Source organism: Megascapheus bottae, chromosome 3 (genome assembly GCF_031878675.1).
Source record: "Megascapheus bottae isolate mThoBot1 chromosome 3, mThoBot2.hap1, whole genome shotgun sequence".
NCBI lineage: Eukaryota > Metazoa > Chordata > Mammalia > Rodentia > Geomyidae > Megascapheus > Megascapheus bottae.
The window spans coordinates 59,689,821-59,702,952 of NC_143511.1; the positions used below are offsets into that span (position 1 = coordinate 59,689,821).

The window sequence follows — 13,132 nt, forward strand, 5'->3', positions numbered from 1 at the left end:
GACCAAAGAGATCCAATGTAGGATATTGTAGTGGTCTACACATCTTTATGTGGAAGAAAGAGGCGGGAGAATATGAGTTCAAGGCCAGATTGGGCTACAGAATGAGATTCTGTCTAAAGTAATAATAACCAAACAGGCAAAAAAGAAGACCAAAGAGATCCTTAAATGATAAGAGCTTTCAGTCAGGATTGTGCCAGAAAAAGTAAAATGAAGAGATTCATTTAAGTGATACTATAAAGTGGTAGAAGCCACCAGGTGTGGGGTCAGCCTAGTTTCTACTAACTTTTTGGAGGTGTAGCTTATTAGGGACCATTGGAGACCTTTCAGTGATATATGGCATCCACATACAAGCCCTATTCCCTGCTCTTCTAGGCAGTTTCACCTTTGCTTTTGAACAATGTAATGAAGTAATGTCTACTTTAGTCTTTGTGGTGGCCACAGCTTGTCTAGTATGGAATCTAAATGTGGAATGGTTCCTCTTTTTCTAAAATCCACCATTGTATTTCCTTTTCTCTTCTAAGCAAAGTCTTTTCTTGTCCAGGTAGAAAAATAACTAAGTTCAGTTCTTCTGCCAAGTGAGCTTCAGGGAGTCCAGGAAAGTCCTACATTGCTGAAAGGCCAAAATGCATGCAAGTTCTGTTCAGTAGAAGAATGTGAGGGAGCTTTTCAGAGCTGGAATTTATTTGAGTTCTAGGTAGGAAAAGGAATCTGAAGGACACCACTGGACCTGTGTGACCTGTGTGGGTCACGTGGACTCAAACCTACTTAATGAAGCTAAAGGGTGCTTATTTCAGTCAGCACTGAAAGAAAGAGTAAGGAAAATGAGTACCTATTAAACTGACCAGCCTCATCAGAGCAGTACCCCAAGCTGGGGAAGAAAGTTCTCAAGGGATGAAGGATCTCTTTAATTATCCTCCCTCTCAAAGAACAGAGGCAGTTTTGTAGAAGACAGGTTCTAGAAGTAAAAAGGTCTCTGATTCAAGAGGAAGCAAGATGTGTAAGAGAAGAAAAGGAGGAAGACTTGAGATCCTCTGCAATTCAATCCTGACTCTCTCTCTCTCTCTCATTAATCTCTTCTGGACAAGAATCAGGAGTTACCTCCAGAGGAACAAGGACCAAGCATTCAGAATCTGGACTTCTGGCCCAAACTCATCACACTCATTGTGTCAATCATAGAGGAAGATAAAAATTCCTATACACCCATTCTAAACCAGTGAGTATCACTCTACTTGACCCTGTCTGTTCAGTGATTGATCTGTCTCACTGTCTAACAGCCTCTTTATTTTTTTATCTCTGTATGTTTGCAGTGCCACCTCTTCCAACTGTCCGTCCATCTGTCCCTCTGTCCTTTATATCTGTCTGGGTAACTTTCTGGATACAGGTGTGGAAATATAATGGGGGGCCCAGCCTGACTTGAGCCTCTGGGGATTCTGGCACTGGATGCTATAGAAGCCTCAGAAGATCCAGAGCCTGTGTACATGTGTGTGTCCACTCTGAATAAAGTGGGCCTTCCTAAAGCCTAGTCCTTTGCCCTCCTTCAGCTTATTTTACCTATACCTGTCCTCCAACCTTCCCCTCCTTTCAACCTTAATGCCTTGCTTTCTAGACATTCTCCCAGTTGGGCCATCTTGCCTAAATGGACCCCCTCTATCCTTACTTGTCCTAGTATTGGACCCTGGGCCACTTTTCTTTATTTGAGCCTTGCTCATTTCCCTAGTTTTTCCTCAATATGATGTCTAAGAACTAAGCACCTTAGAATAAATCAAAACAAATAAATGTCTCTTGTCTTGTTCGCTTACTGTTTTCTTCTACCATTCAGGTTTCCTCAAGAGTTGAGTGTGGGAAAAGTAAGTGCAGAAGTGATGTGGCATCTGTTTTCCCAAGACATGAAATATGCATTGGAAGGTAAGGGTCTTCCCCAGTGAGCTACCAGACTTCTAGCGCAAGCACCTTGTAAATTGTCCTTTTGCTCTAGACAACTACATGTTCTGGGTAAATGGTGCAGTGAGAAACTAGATGGATCCTTGTCATGGTAGGAGGCCTTGGGTATGCAAAGATGCACTGAAGGAAATAATGGAAAGGGCTATATGGATGTAGTTTCCTCCAGTTTTAGAACAAGTGCCTATTCAAGACTTTCCAAGTTAGAAATCACCTCTCCCCTGAGCATTCCTAGGAAAGTTGATCAAATCCTTGAGAATGTTCTTAAAAAACTTACCTTTACAGTTCAGAGAATGACTGGTTGTGGTGGTTCATGCCTATAATCCTAGCTATTTGGTAAGCAGAAATTAGGAGTGTAGCAGTTTGAGGTCAGCCCTGACAAAAGGTTTACAAGAGCCCATCTCAACTAGTGAAAGCTGGACATAGTGACATTTGCCTGGCATTATACCTGTGTGGGAAGCATAAGTAGAAGAACTATGGTCCAATCCAACATAAAAGCAAGACCTTATTGGAAAAATACCTGAAGCAAAAAGGACAGGGGCATGCATGGTTCAGGTGGTAAAGTGTGCCTTGGAAGCACAAGGAATTCAAACTCCAGTGTGGGTGGGAGTCAGAAAAACTTAAATATATAGATAAATATTGTAATATTCTCATGCTAAAGACTGACTAGGCCTGGCTTTCTTTGCAAGCTTGTGTGAATTAGTGTAACAAAGCCAAATATTCCTGTTTACTACAAAGCAGGACTATAGATACATTATTGTTTGTTCATCTTGTTCATTCATCTTTGTTTTTTCATTTCCCACCTCTCATTTCCCACAAAAATATTACTCCCTAGCTATGTCAGACCTGAACCCATCTGTGCTATTTAGCTGATTTTTTTTGGTCTGTTTATGTGGGTTAGTGTAACTCTCCAGTCTGCAAAAGTAGACCTAGAAGGAGGAAGCCATCTGGGGCAAGCGCAAAGCAGAATCTGATCTTTATATGGGCAGAAAGTATGGCCTTTGGACTTAAGCTAGTGAGGTTTAGAAATAATGGCTCTTGAGATTGAAAGACAAGCCGTAAGTTTGTGATAGCCACAGACTACACGTGTACATTCTGTAATTAGTGTCAGAGCTGTGGTTGAGTCCTGCTGATACTGGATCCACCTGGAACTGTAACTTATACATTAACCTGTCAGATCAGTGAGGCGATTACCTGACTTCCCTCACCTTGATGAAGTAATATTCACCAAGCTTGGCAGTGTGGCTGTAATTCTTAAAAAACATGTACAATGGGTTTGGAGAAATTTTTAGACAAATATCTCAAAGGTTACGTCAAAAGGGGAAAGCTTTCTCTCTAATGCTAACAAAGTCAGCTTGCTTTAAAAAAAAGAAAAAACCTTAAAAGGAATTCTAGGTGAGATATCTTTTGAAAAGAGAGTTCTGCTGATGTTTAAAGCAAGCACATCTACACACAAAAGAGTAAAAAACTGCTCCAAAAGAATGAATAAAGCTGGGCATTGGGGGCTTATATCTAACTACTTAAGTCTAACTACTTGGAAGTTGGGATCTGGAGGTTTGCGGTCCATTGAAGATAGGCCTGGGCAGAAAAGTCCAAAAAACTTCATCTGTAATCAGCAAAAAGCCAGAGTGGAGGTGTGGTTCAAGTGTTAGAACACCAACCATGAGCAAATAAGCTGAATAAGTTCAAGCTCTGATACTAGCACCAAAAAAGAAAGGGAGGGGAATAAAGAGAGAGAAAAAGAAGGGACAGGGAATGGAAAGAGAGAAGGAAGGGGGGATAAAAGGGAAGAGAAAGAAGATGAACAAGAAACAAATGTCCAGGTCTCAAATCTCAGTTTTACCACTTTGCATTGTGACCTTGGCCTGAATTAACTTAATTTTTATAAGCTTCCATTTTCTTACCTGTAAAATGAAGTGATTGTGTTGAACTGATAAGAAACCAAATAAGCATACTACCTGGCACTTTATCCAGTACTGAATAAATCTTAATTATTAAGAGCAAGAAGAAACCATTATAGACATGTAAAAAAATCCATGTTAAAAAAAGTAGAATTTTAACAAAATTTTTCCTCAGTGGAAGAAAGAGGTAGCCAGAAGTAGGACAGATAGAACTAGAGAATGCAGATAATAGGTTGTTTAACCAGGCACCAATATGCCTGTAATCCTAGCTACTTAAGAGGCTGAAATCTGAGGATTGTGATATGAAGCCATCCTGGGCAAGAAAATTCCATGGGACTCGTATCTCCAATAAACTACCAAAAAAGCCAGAAGTAGAGCTGTGGCTCAAGTGATAGAGCACAAGGCTTGAGTGAAAGGCGCTGGTGGCTCAGGAGGCTGAGATCTGAGGATCACAGTTCAAAGCCAGCCCAGGCAGGAAAGTTCATGAGACTTTTATCTCAACCACCAGAAAACAGGACGTGGAGCTGTGGCTGTAAGTGGTAGAGCACTAGCATTAAGCAAAAGAACACAGGGATAGTACCCAGTCCCTGAGTTCAAGCCCTATGACCAGACCAAACAGGTTGTTTTATTTTAGGGATAGGAGAAAGAAGAATGAGTTCTGATAGCTACTGGAAAGTTGCAACCAGACCCGGTTACTCTCAGAATTTGAAGAGCAAGTTTGGAGTCCTGAATGATAAGAAGACATTAATTTGATTGTAAAAAGAAAGTTGAAAATGTTATCCTAGCCAGGCACAGCAACTTATGCCTATAATCTCAGCTGCTCAGATCTGGAGAACTGCAGTTTGAGACCAGCCTGGGCAAAAAGTTGCCAGGACCCTTCTCAACAAATAGGCCCGGCATATTGGGGTGAACCTGTTATCCCAACTATGCTATAGGCAATAAAGAGGAAGACTGGAGTCCAGGCTAGCCCAAGAAAAAAATGTGGGACCATATTTGAAAGACAGTGATGAAAGGACTATAGATTTGGTTCAAGTAGTAGAATACTTGCCTGAGGTCAAACACCAACATCACAAAAAATAATAAAAAGCAAATGTTGTCCTTAGCCAGGCATTGTGGTCAAGTCTAGAAACTTAGTACTGGGAAGGCTGAGGCAGGATAAGCAAGAGCTCAAGGCCAACATGGGCTAGGTAGCAAGACCACGCCTCAAAAATGAAAGAAAGCAATTAAAAAATAAAAACAAAATTAAAGAAAATGCTGTTCACCTATTTCCTAAAACAACTTTATAACTTATATAACTTATGACTTATATAACTTTATAACTTATATAAAATACTATGTAACTACTCTCTCAGTCAAAATATGAAACAGAAAGTTCCTTAGTGCTTCTTTGCAGTAATCACTGTTTCTTGAGTATTTTCTTTATGCCAAGTACTATACTAGTTGTTGGAACCCCACTACGATGAATAAATCATAGCCCTAACCTTTGAGAAGCTCACAAACAAAACTAGAAAATACAAATTTTAAGTGCCATAAAAAATAAGCATAGAACATTTCATGCAGAGTATGCAGCATGCCTTTTGTTTAGAGAAATCAAAGCAGCAGTTTAGTGTGACTAGCACTTCAGAGAGCAGGAAAAGTGGTCAGTGAGAGATGCTGATGGTGAGTTATGACAGAGCCAGATCATGAAGGAAGTCTAAACCACATTTAGGCTTCTGAACTTCACCTTGAGGCAGTTGGGAGCCATTACAGGTTAAGCAATGGATTGACATGATCTGATTTATCATTTAGAAAGGCCACTTACTGTGGGTGCACTATGGAGAATGGATTGGAGGAGAATGACAAGACTATAATAGTCATAATAATCTAGGTTAGAGATGTGGTAAGGAGACCTAGGTAGGAAATAATATGGCTAGCAGGAATTAGATAGATTCCAGAGGAATTTAGGGGATAAAATCAGTAGCACGTGGATATGGAGGAAGAAAGAAAATTTTTAAGATGATTCTCAGCACTGAACAAGAAAATAAGACTAGTCAGCATACCCTGTTCTAGTCAACATACCTTGTTCAACATTACCAGAGAGGTTAAGATGATGGGTGATGGAGACTCAGTTTAACTTAGGCAACAACGGAAACCTCATATAGATATTATAGGAACCCAAGCAAGATAAGAGAAGATATCAAACTAGATAGTTGAAATCAGGAGATTAAAAAACTCTCTAAGGGAGATGCAACAATGTTTGTCCTTTCCATCTGCTGAAATTCTTTTACAAGTTATAATAAAGCATTTTCACAAAAAAAGTTTTCAAGTGTTCACATATCCCTAATTAGTAGCATGGAAGGTATTTCCACCAAGATGCAGGAGGAGCTGTGCCCTAAAAAGAAGCAGGTTGTATCTAGGCAGTTACTTCCTTTATACTAAGGTCTGAAGAAGAATTTTACAATTAGATAACATTAAGGTTGATGAAAGCTAGAGAGTGGAAAGCAGTCTGAATTAATTACTTACTTGAGTGTCTGCTCAGGCCTCTTTCACAGTGCTCATGCTGATTTTATGATGGCAAATTAACGCGTCGTAGCCAGCTCTGAGAGAGCTCAGTGCTGCTGCAGGCTGAGGGCCCCTCCACATACAGGTGCAGAATTCTGTGTCTTCCCTGAAACCTCAGTTACCCCTCCTACTCCTCCAGCTCTGGCCTCCCATCCAGTAGCTTTATCATCACGTCATTATCATTCTCCATGTCAACTTCATTTGTTCGATTATATTTCTAACGATGAAATTACCTTTGAGGACAAGATGGCACACCTTCTGGCTCCCAGTCCCTTTTTAGCTTCCTGAAGGCAACATACATGTGTTTACCTGTAACAAATAAGTGATGAGTGTCAATGTAAATAAAGAGATACATGATATGCAAATCAGGAAAAAAACTCGCCAAGGATGAAAAATGCAGGAAGAAAAGCAGAAGTCAAGTGTAAGATGTTATGGAAACATGATTGCCCCTTCTGATAGATCAACTCTACTACCACCACCAGCAATAAATAACTCATAACCTTGCTGGAACATAACTCATTGGTTCTAGTTAGAATAAAGCATAACCTGTGTTTCAATATTCCTCAATTGGTGTTTACAGCATAAAAGTTAATGTTTAATGTAGAAATTTGGATCTGGGATCTGCAGACAGATAATAGATTGACAGAATTATATGTAACTTGAGAGAAAAGAGGAACTCTAGGGTAGGGCTCTGTCCCCACTTCCAGTGGGTTGTTAGCGGGAAGGAGGATAGATAGTACACTTGGTGGTGGTGCTTTATGTTTCTAGGTCCAGGACCAGTTCTAGTAGGGGAAGGGGTAGAGAAGAAGGTCTTTCTAACATCTTGATTTTCCCACCCTTTGTTGCTCAATGGTGTCTTTGCTCTGTCACAAGCAATCACTACCATTCATATTCAAAAAGTCCTCTTTCCTGGTGATAAGAACATCTAGTTGTCCTTTGCTTCAGTCTTATATTTTTTCCTGCTTACTGCATTGTAGAAGAGACAGCCAGTGCAACTTAAGGCTGGATCCTAGAGAGCCAGGAGATGAAAAGCCCTGGGATCCAAAACCTTTTCAAGTTTGAACCCACATTTCCCTTTCCTCCCCGAGTGTCTGCTGCACTGACTCAGAAAGGCCAGTGACCCAGACTGTCTTACCTCAATTCAGAGAAGCATCATCCATGACATCTCAGAGTTGAACAATAGATTCCCTAAGGAAACTGGCTTTTCCTCCTCTGCTGCTTAGTATTCTCCCTATTAGCTTGCCATTACCCTTATGGTATAGCAGCACACAATGTATATAAAAAGCACACAATGTATGAAAGGACTGGATAGACTCCACAGATATAGCTGACTTTGAGCTGGTACTGAGTGATGTTAGGCCTATTTATTCCAGAAAGCCCTCAAGAATCAGCTAGATGATCTATTGTATCCATAATAACAGTTCAGTTTTCTGGAGCATGATGGTCCATTCATAGTGTTTCCATAGTTTCCAAACTGATTACCCTTATTTTCATACTTCCTAAGAGCTTGTTTTCCATGTCCCAAGTGTGTCCAGGAACCCTTCTGTTTGTTTCAGGATTGGGTTACACATAACTGCTCAGTCTTTTCTGTTTGGTTTCCTCTGCCTTTATCTAACTGTCATTGACCCATTCGCACTGTATATACCTTCATGTCTCAGCATTTAAGCCAATCCCATGGAGTAGCTCAGCTACTAAGATTTTTCATTTGCCAGTAATGGGCCTTGAACTCAGGGCCTGAGCACTGTCCTTGGGCTTTCTCAAGGCTAGAGCTCTTGAGCCACAGCACCACTTCCAGCTTTTTTTCTATGTATGTGGCACCGAGGAATTGAACCTGGGTCTTTGTGCATGCTAGGCAAGCACTCTACCACTACTAGGCCAAACTCCTGGCTTAGCAGTCCCCAGCAGTGTTTCCACTAATTAGCATTAGTACTATCAGCCCTTTCTTTTCTTCACCTGAATTTAGTAAGGTCACTTTACTTGGAAAAGTTAAAGCCAGGTTTTTTCCTAGTCCCTTTAGAGGAAGGTTCTTGGAGAGTGAGCAAGGCACTGGTGGGAAGATGGCTATGAAAGGGAAGTTAGGAGTTACATGTCTTTTAAGGCATCTAATTGAGCTACCTGACTAGATCTGTTGCCATAAGAAAGCTCAGGGTCCATGGCTACTGCTAAGACTTGATCCAGTCTTTCCTCCCTTACTAGAGCATGAAAAAGGTCGATTGTGTAAGAGTGCTGACTACATGAACCTGCACTTCAAGGTGAAGTGGCTCCACAATGAATATGTTCGGGATCTGCCTGCCCTCCAGGGGCAGGTGCCTGAGTACCCAGCGTGAGTTATGTGGGCACCATAGGTGGAAGGGTGGGTTGGGTTTATGTCCTTCATTCAGTTCAGTAGGCTTGTCTTTGGAACTAGCTGTTCTGGATCCTGTTGTAGAGAAAGAAGTATCAAGCCAGGTGCTGGGGGCTCACACCTGTAATCCTAGCTATTCAGGAGGCTGAGATCTGAGGATCAAGGTTCAAAGTCAGCCTGGGCACTCAAGTCTGTGAGACGTTTTTTGTTTTTTGTTTTTTGTTTTTGCCAGTCCTGGGCCTTGAGCTCAGGGCCTGAGTACTGTCCTTGGGTTCTTTTTCTCAAGGTTAGAGCTCTACCACTTGAGCCTTTGCACCATTTCTGGCTCTTTTTCTATATATATGGTACTGAGGAATCGAACCCTGGTCTTCGTGTATGCTAGGCAAGCACTCTACCGCTAGGCTAAATTCCCAGCCAAGTCTGTGAGACTCTTATCTTCAGAAAACTGGAAGTGGCGCTGTGGCTTAAGTGGTAGAGTGCTAGCCTTGTGCTGAAGAGCTCAGGGACAGCACCCAGGCTGCACGACTAAAAAAAAGAAGAAGAAAGAGAAGTATGAAACTATACCCTGCTTCAGAAGATCTAGTCTGGTGGAGCTGTCAGGCATAGGGTATATGCCAGCCATTAGCTTCAACCTACAATTCTGCTCTGACTACAGGTGGTTTGAACAGTTTGTACTACAGTGGCTAAATGAGAATGAGGATGTGTCCCTGGAATTTCTTCGTGGGGCTCTGGAACGAGATAAGAAAGATGGTGTAAGTTGAGGTCTTGGGCTGAACAGAAGCCAGGCATCCCACCATTTAGCTATTGGCAGAAGTTCCTATGCTTTCACCAGGCTGGCTGGCTGGCTGTCCCTTGCCTGTGGAGTCCTTACAAAGGACTTAGTGAGTCACCCTGCTAGGCAGAATTCTTTCAAACCCTGTCAACTTAAGAGAAAGGTAGCAGCTATGGATGCTGAATCTGTATTTGGCCTTCTTTAGTTCCAACAGACATCAGAACATGCACTCTTTTCCTGCTCTGTGGTGGATGTCTTCACACAGCTCAACCAGAGCTTTGAGATCATCCGGAAGTTGGAATGCCCTGATCCTAGTATCCTTGCTCACTACATGAGGAGATTTGCTAAGGTAACCTAGCCTTCCTGCTCCCTCCCCCTATCTACCAACACATTCACAAGTCTGGGTTCTGCCACCCCTGTCTGTGGTCACCTTCAGGTAAGAGTCTAGTATTGCTATTTCTGCCTTTACTGTGTCTGAGGCAGACAGATGGTCTCCCTCCGTGTTATTCTGTAGTTGAGAGGGAATTTTGCTGGTTCTTCGGAGAGCCTTCCTTTGCTTCCCTAATGGCATTGTTCTGAGATGAAAAGTGAAACCTCAGGTAAGATACCTGTGGGAAAAGCTAAAGCTTTTCTTCTTTCCTTCTTTCCTCTTTTCTCAGACCATTGGGAAGGTACTGATGCAGTATGCAGACATCTTATCAAAGGACTTCCCAGCTTACTGCACAAAGGAGAAACTGGTAAGATCAGGCTTTAGGGCACTTAGGAGAAAGGATATAGAAGGAAAATGAATCCTTCTTCCTTTTAAAGCTATCCTCAGCTGTTCTTGACTTCTGGTTCCTTCCAGAGCTTTATTTGACACGCTAGACACATGCCAAAAATGGGTAATTGAATAAGAGTTCTTTTGAGCCTCGGTTTTTTTTATCCTCTTCAAGCTGGTTCTTTGGGGTGTGTGTGTGTGTGTGTGTGTGTGTGTGTGTGTGTGTGTGTGTGTGTGTGTGTGTGTGTGTGTGTGTGTGCGCGCGCGCACGTGTACGTGCATATACATAACTACTAAGGGCTGAATGCCAGGCCTTGAACATGCTAGGTGGATAATATACCACTTGAAACAGTACTCAAGCCCCTTTTGAGATAAAATTTTATGTTTTTGCTCAGGTCAGCCTAGACTATGATCCACCTATTTATTCTTTCTGCCCAGATGGGATGGCAGGCATGCACCACTGTGTTCAGCTGTTAGTTGAGATGGTTGTGATGAATATTTGGTATTACAGGCATAAACCAACCACACTGGTTTTCTTTTTTTTTCATATATTTTTTATTGTAATTAATAGAAGGGTTACATTATATTTACTAAATAGAAGGTGCATTATTTCACATACATTGATACCCTTTCTCATGTCTTGGTCCCCATTTCCCTTCCCCCCATCCCCACCCCTCATCTTGTTTTCCCCCTTTCCCTATCTAATTTCAAATAACCAAATACGCATTTATCCAATATATTAGATAACAAAGTGAAATACTGTAACAATATGAGATAACCAAGGGACAGCAAAAGAGATGAGAGATAACATAGTACATTAAGGACAACAATCACTCATTATATGGCTTTTGTTTTTATATCCTAGAGGTCCTTTCATTTAGCATCATACTGTATGGCCTTATGTATCTAGGTTTTGCCCTATTGCAAATCTCTGCTAGGACAGCCCAAGGTTTCTACTGGTTATGACAAATGAGGGAAAACGTTGAGCCTATGTTCGAGTCTGGCTTACTTCACTTAATATGATTTTTTTCTAAGTCTTCCATTTCCTTACAAATGGGGTGATATCGTTCTTTCTGTCAGCAGCATAGAATTCCATTGTGTATAAATACTGGTTTTCTTTTTACAAAAATGTTTAGCCAGTGAGTGAGTTGTAACAGGAAATACCATTAATACATGCATACCTACCACTCAGTTTAAAGGCAAAAACATTTGCTTCTAGTCTTCACTTGGTTCCATATCTCAGTGCTTAGAAAAAGATATAATATATAAAGTCTCTGTGGTTTTGGCATAGTGTAAGAGGGAGAGAGACCCCAAGCTAATGGGTCCTGTGATAAATCGAGCCAAGCCTTAAGGATTACATCTGTCCCCAAAGCCCTGCATCCTGATGAACAACATGCAGCAATTAAGAGTCCAGCTGGAGAAAATGTTTGAGGCCATGGGGGGCAAGGAGGTAAGTCTTAGGGTTTGTGGTCAACTCTACTTCCCTTTATTTCTGAACTTTTTTAATTTTTAATTTTTATTTATTTTTTGCCAGTGCTGGGGCTTGAACTCAAGGCCTAAGCACTGTCCTTAAGCTTTCCTCAAGGCTAGAGCTCTTGCCACTTGAGCCACAGCACCATTTCTGGCTTTTTCTATGTATATGGTACTGAGGAATCGAACCCAGATCTTCGTCCATGCTAGACAAGCACTCTTCCACTAGGCCAAACTTCCAGCCTTATTTCTGAGCTTCTTGATCATAGAACTCTACCCCTTATTGATCAGTAGTTTAGCTTGAGGTCTGGTCTGGCATGATCTGAGATTAGTCATAGGACAGAGGAACAGGCATTTGGGGTATGATCCTAAGAGGGAAGAGCTGGGGTTGGAGTGAGGCCCTAGGAAGGAGGAGTAGGGGGTAGGGTGAGAAGAAAGAAGTAGTGATAGAGGAGGAAAGAGGGCAAGAGAATCAGCCTAGCTAGATACAAGTCCTGTGGCTACAGCTGGATCCTGAAGCTGCAGACAGTCTGAAGGAGCTGCAACTGAAACTGAATACAGTTCTGGATGAACTCAGTATGGTGTTTGGAAACAGGTCAGTGGCCCCAAAACTTACACAACCTTTACAATTGGGTATTGTTCCTAGCCAATCACCTTCCTACCCCTCTTGCTGTATGTATGTGCTCCTGTGACTGTCCCTGCTGAAATCACACCGTAAACATGTGGAATTGGGTTGAAGGAGGGGTGCTACTCCTAGGTCAGTGTAGGGGAGGGAGGGCTGCCCTATGAGCACATGTGTAGCTTCCAGGTGCGGATTGATGAGTGTGTTCGACAAATGGCTGACATCCTGGGCCAGGTTCGGGGCACAGGGAATGCATCCCCCAACGCTAAGGCCTCAGTGGCTCAGGATGCAGACAGTGTTCTGAGGCCTCTCATGGACTTCCTGGATGGCAAGTGAGTATGACCCTCAGGACTTTCATTGGTGGGGGGGCCGGAGCGGGGGGGACAAAGCAAAGAAGCTATTAAACTGTTAGCCTCTTTAGTAGCAACAGGCCTCACAGACTCTTGCTCTTGCTTCACCCATTGCCTTGGCCTGCAGTCTCACACTCTTTGCCACTGTATGTGAGAAGACAGTTCTGAAGCGAGTCCTGAAGGAGCTCTGGCGGGTGGTAATGAACACCATGGAAAGGATGATTGTTCTGCCACCTCTCACTGATCAGACGGTAAGGATACCTCCCTCTCACTTATTTGTACTCTCCACCTACCCCTTAGTCTTCATTTCCTGATGGAGTTTGACTAATCCCCTCTCTACCCAGGGCACTCAGCTGATCTTCACTGCTGCCAAGGAGCTGAGTCAGCTTTCCAAACTCAAGGTTATTGGAGTGGGGGGTCCTCATGAGACTGGGGGA

At 42.3% G+C, this 13,132-nt stretch overlaps 1 protein-coding gene and 1 long non-coding RNA gene across 5 annotated transcripts in view; one reads left to right on the top strand and one right to left on the bottom strand.

The window, feature by feature from the left end:
* The window catches only part of Unc13b (unc-13 homolog B), a 171,740-nt gene that overhangs the window by 152,262 nt on the left and 6,346 nt on the right, over positions 1-13,132 (top strand). For all 4 annotated transcript variants that reach the window (XM_090330200.1, XM_090330202.1, XM_090330203.1 and 1 more), the window contains 11 exons: positions 1,086-1,213; positions 1,820-1,905; positions 8,577-8,703; positions 9,380-9,476; positions 9,702-9,845; positions 10,156-10,233; positions 11,626-11,703; positions 12,230-12,318; positions 12,525-12,677; positions 12,823-12,946; positions 13,040-13,096. In XM_090330200.1, coding sequence (XP_090186326.1) covers positions 1,086-1,213; positions 1,820-1,905; positions 8,577-8,703; positions 9,380-9,476; positions 9,702-9,845; positions 10,156-10,233; positions 11,626-11,703; positions 12,230-12,318; positions 12,525-12,677; positions 12,823-12,946; positions 13,040-13,096 — 1,161 coding nt within the window. The remainder of the gene's footprint in view (positions 1-1,085; positions 1,214-1,819; positions 1,906-8,576; positions 8,704-9,379; positions 9,477-9,701; positions 9,846-10,155; positions 10,234-11,625; positions 11,704-12,229; positions 12,319-12,524; positions 12,678-12,822; positions 12,947-13,039; positions 13,097-13,132) is intronic.
* Positions 1-13,132, bottom strand: part of LOC150065590 (uncharacterized) — a 28,428-nt gene that overhangs the window by 10,928 nt on the left and 4,368 nt on the right. Inside the window, exon 2 of the long non-coding RNA XR_016534967.1 lies at positions 6,614-6,689. This is a non-coding gene — a long non-coding RNA (uncharacterized LOC150065590). The remainder of the gene's footprint in view (positions 1-6,613; positions 6,690-13,132) is intronic.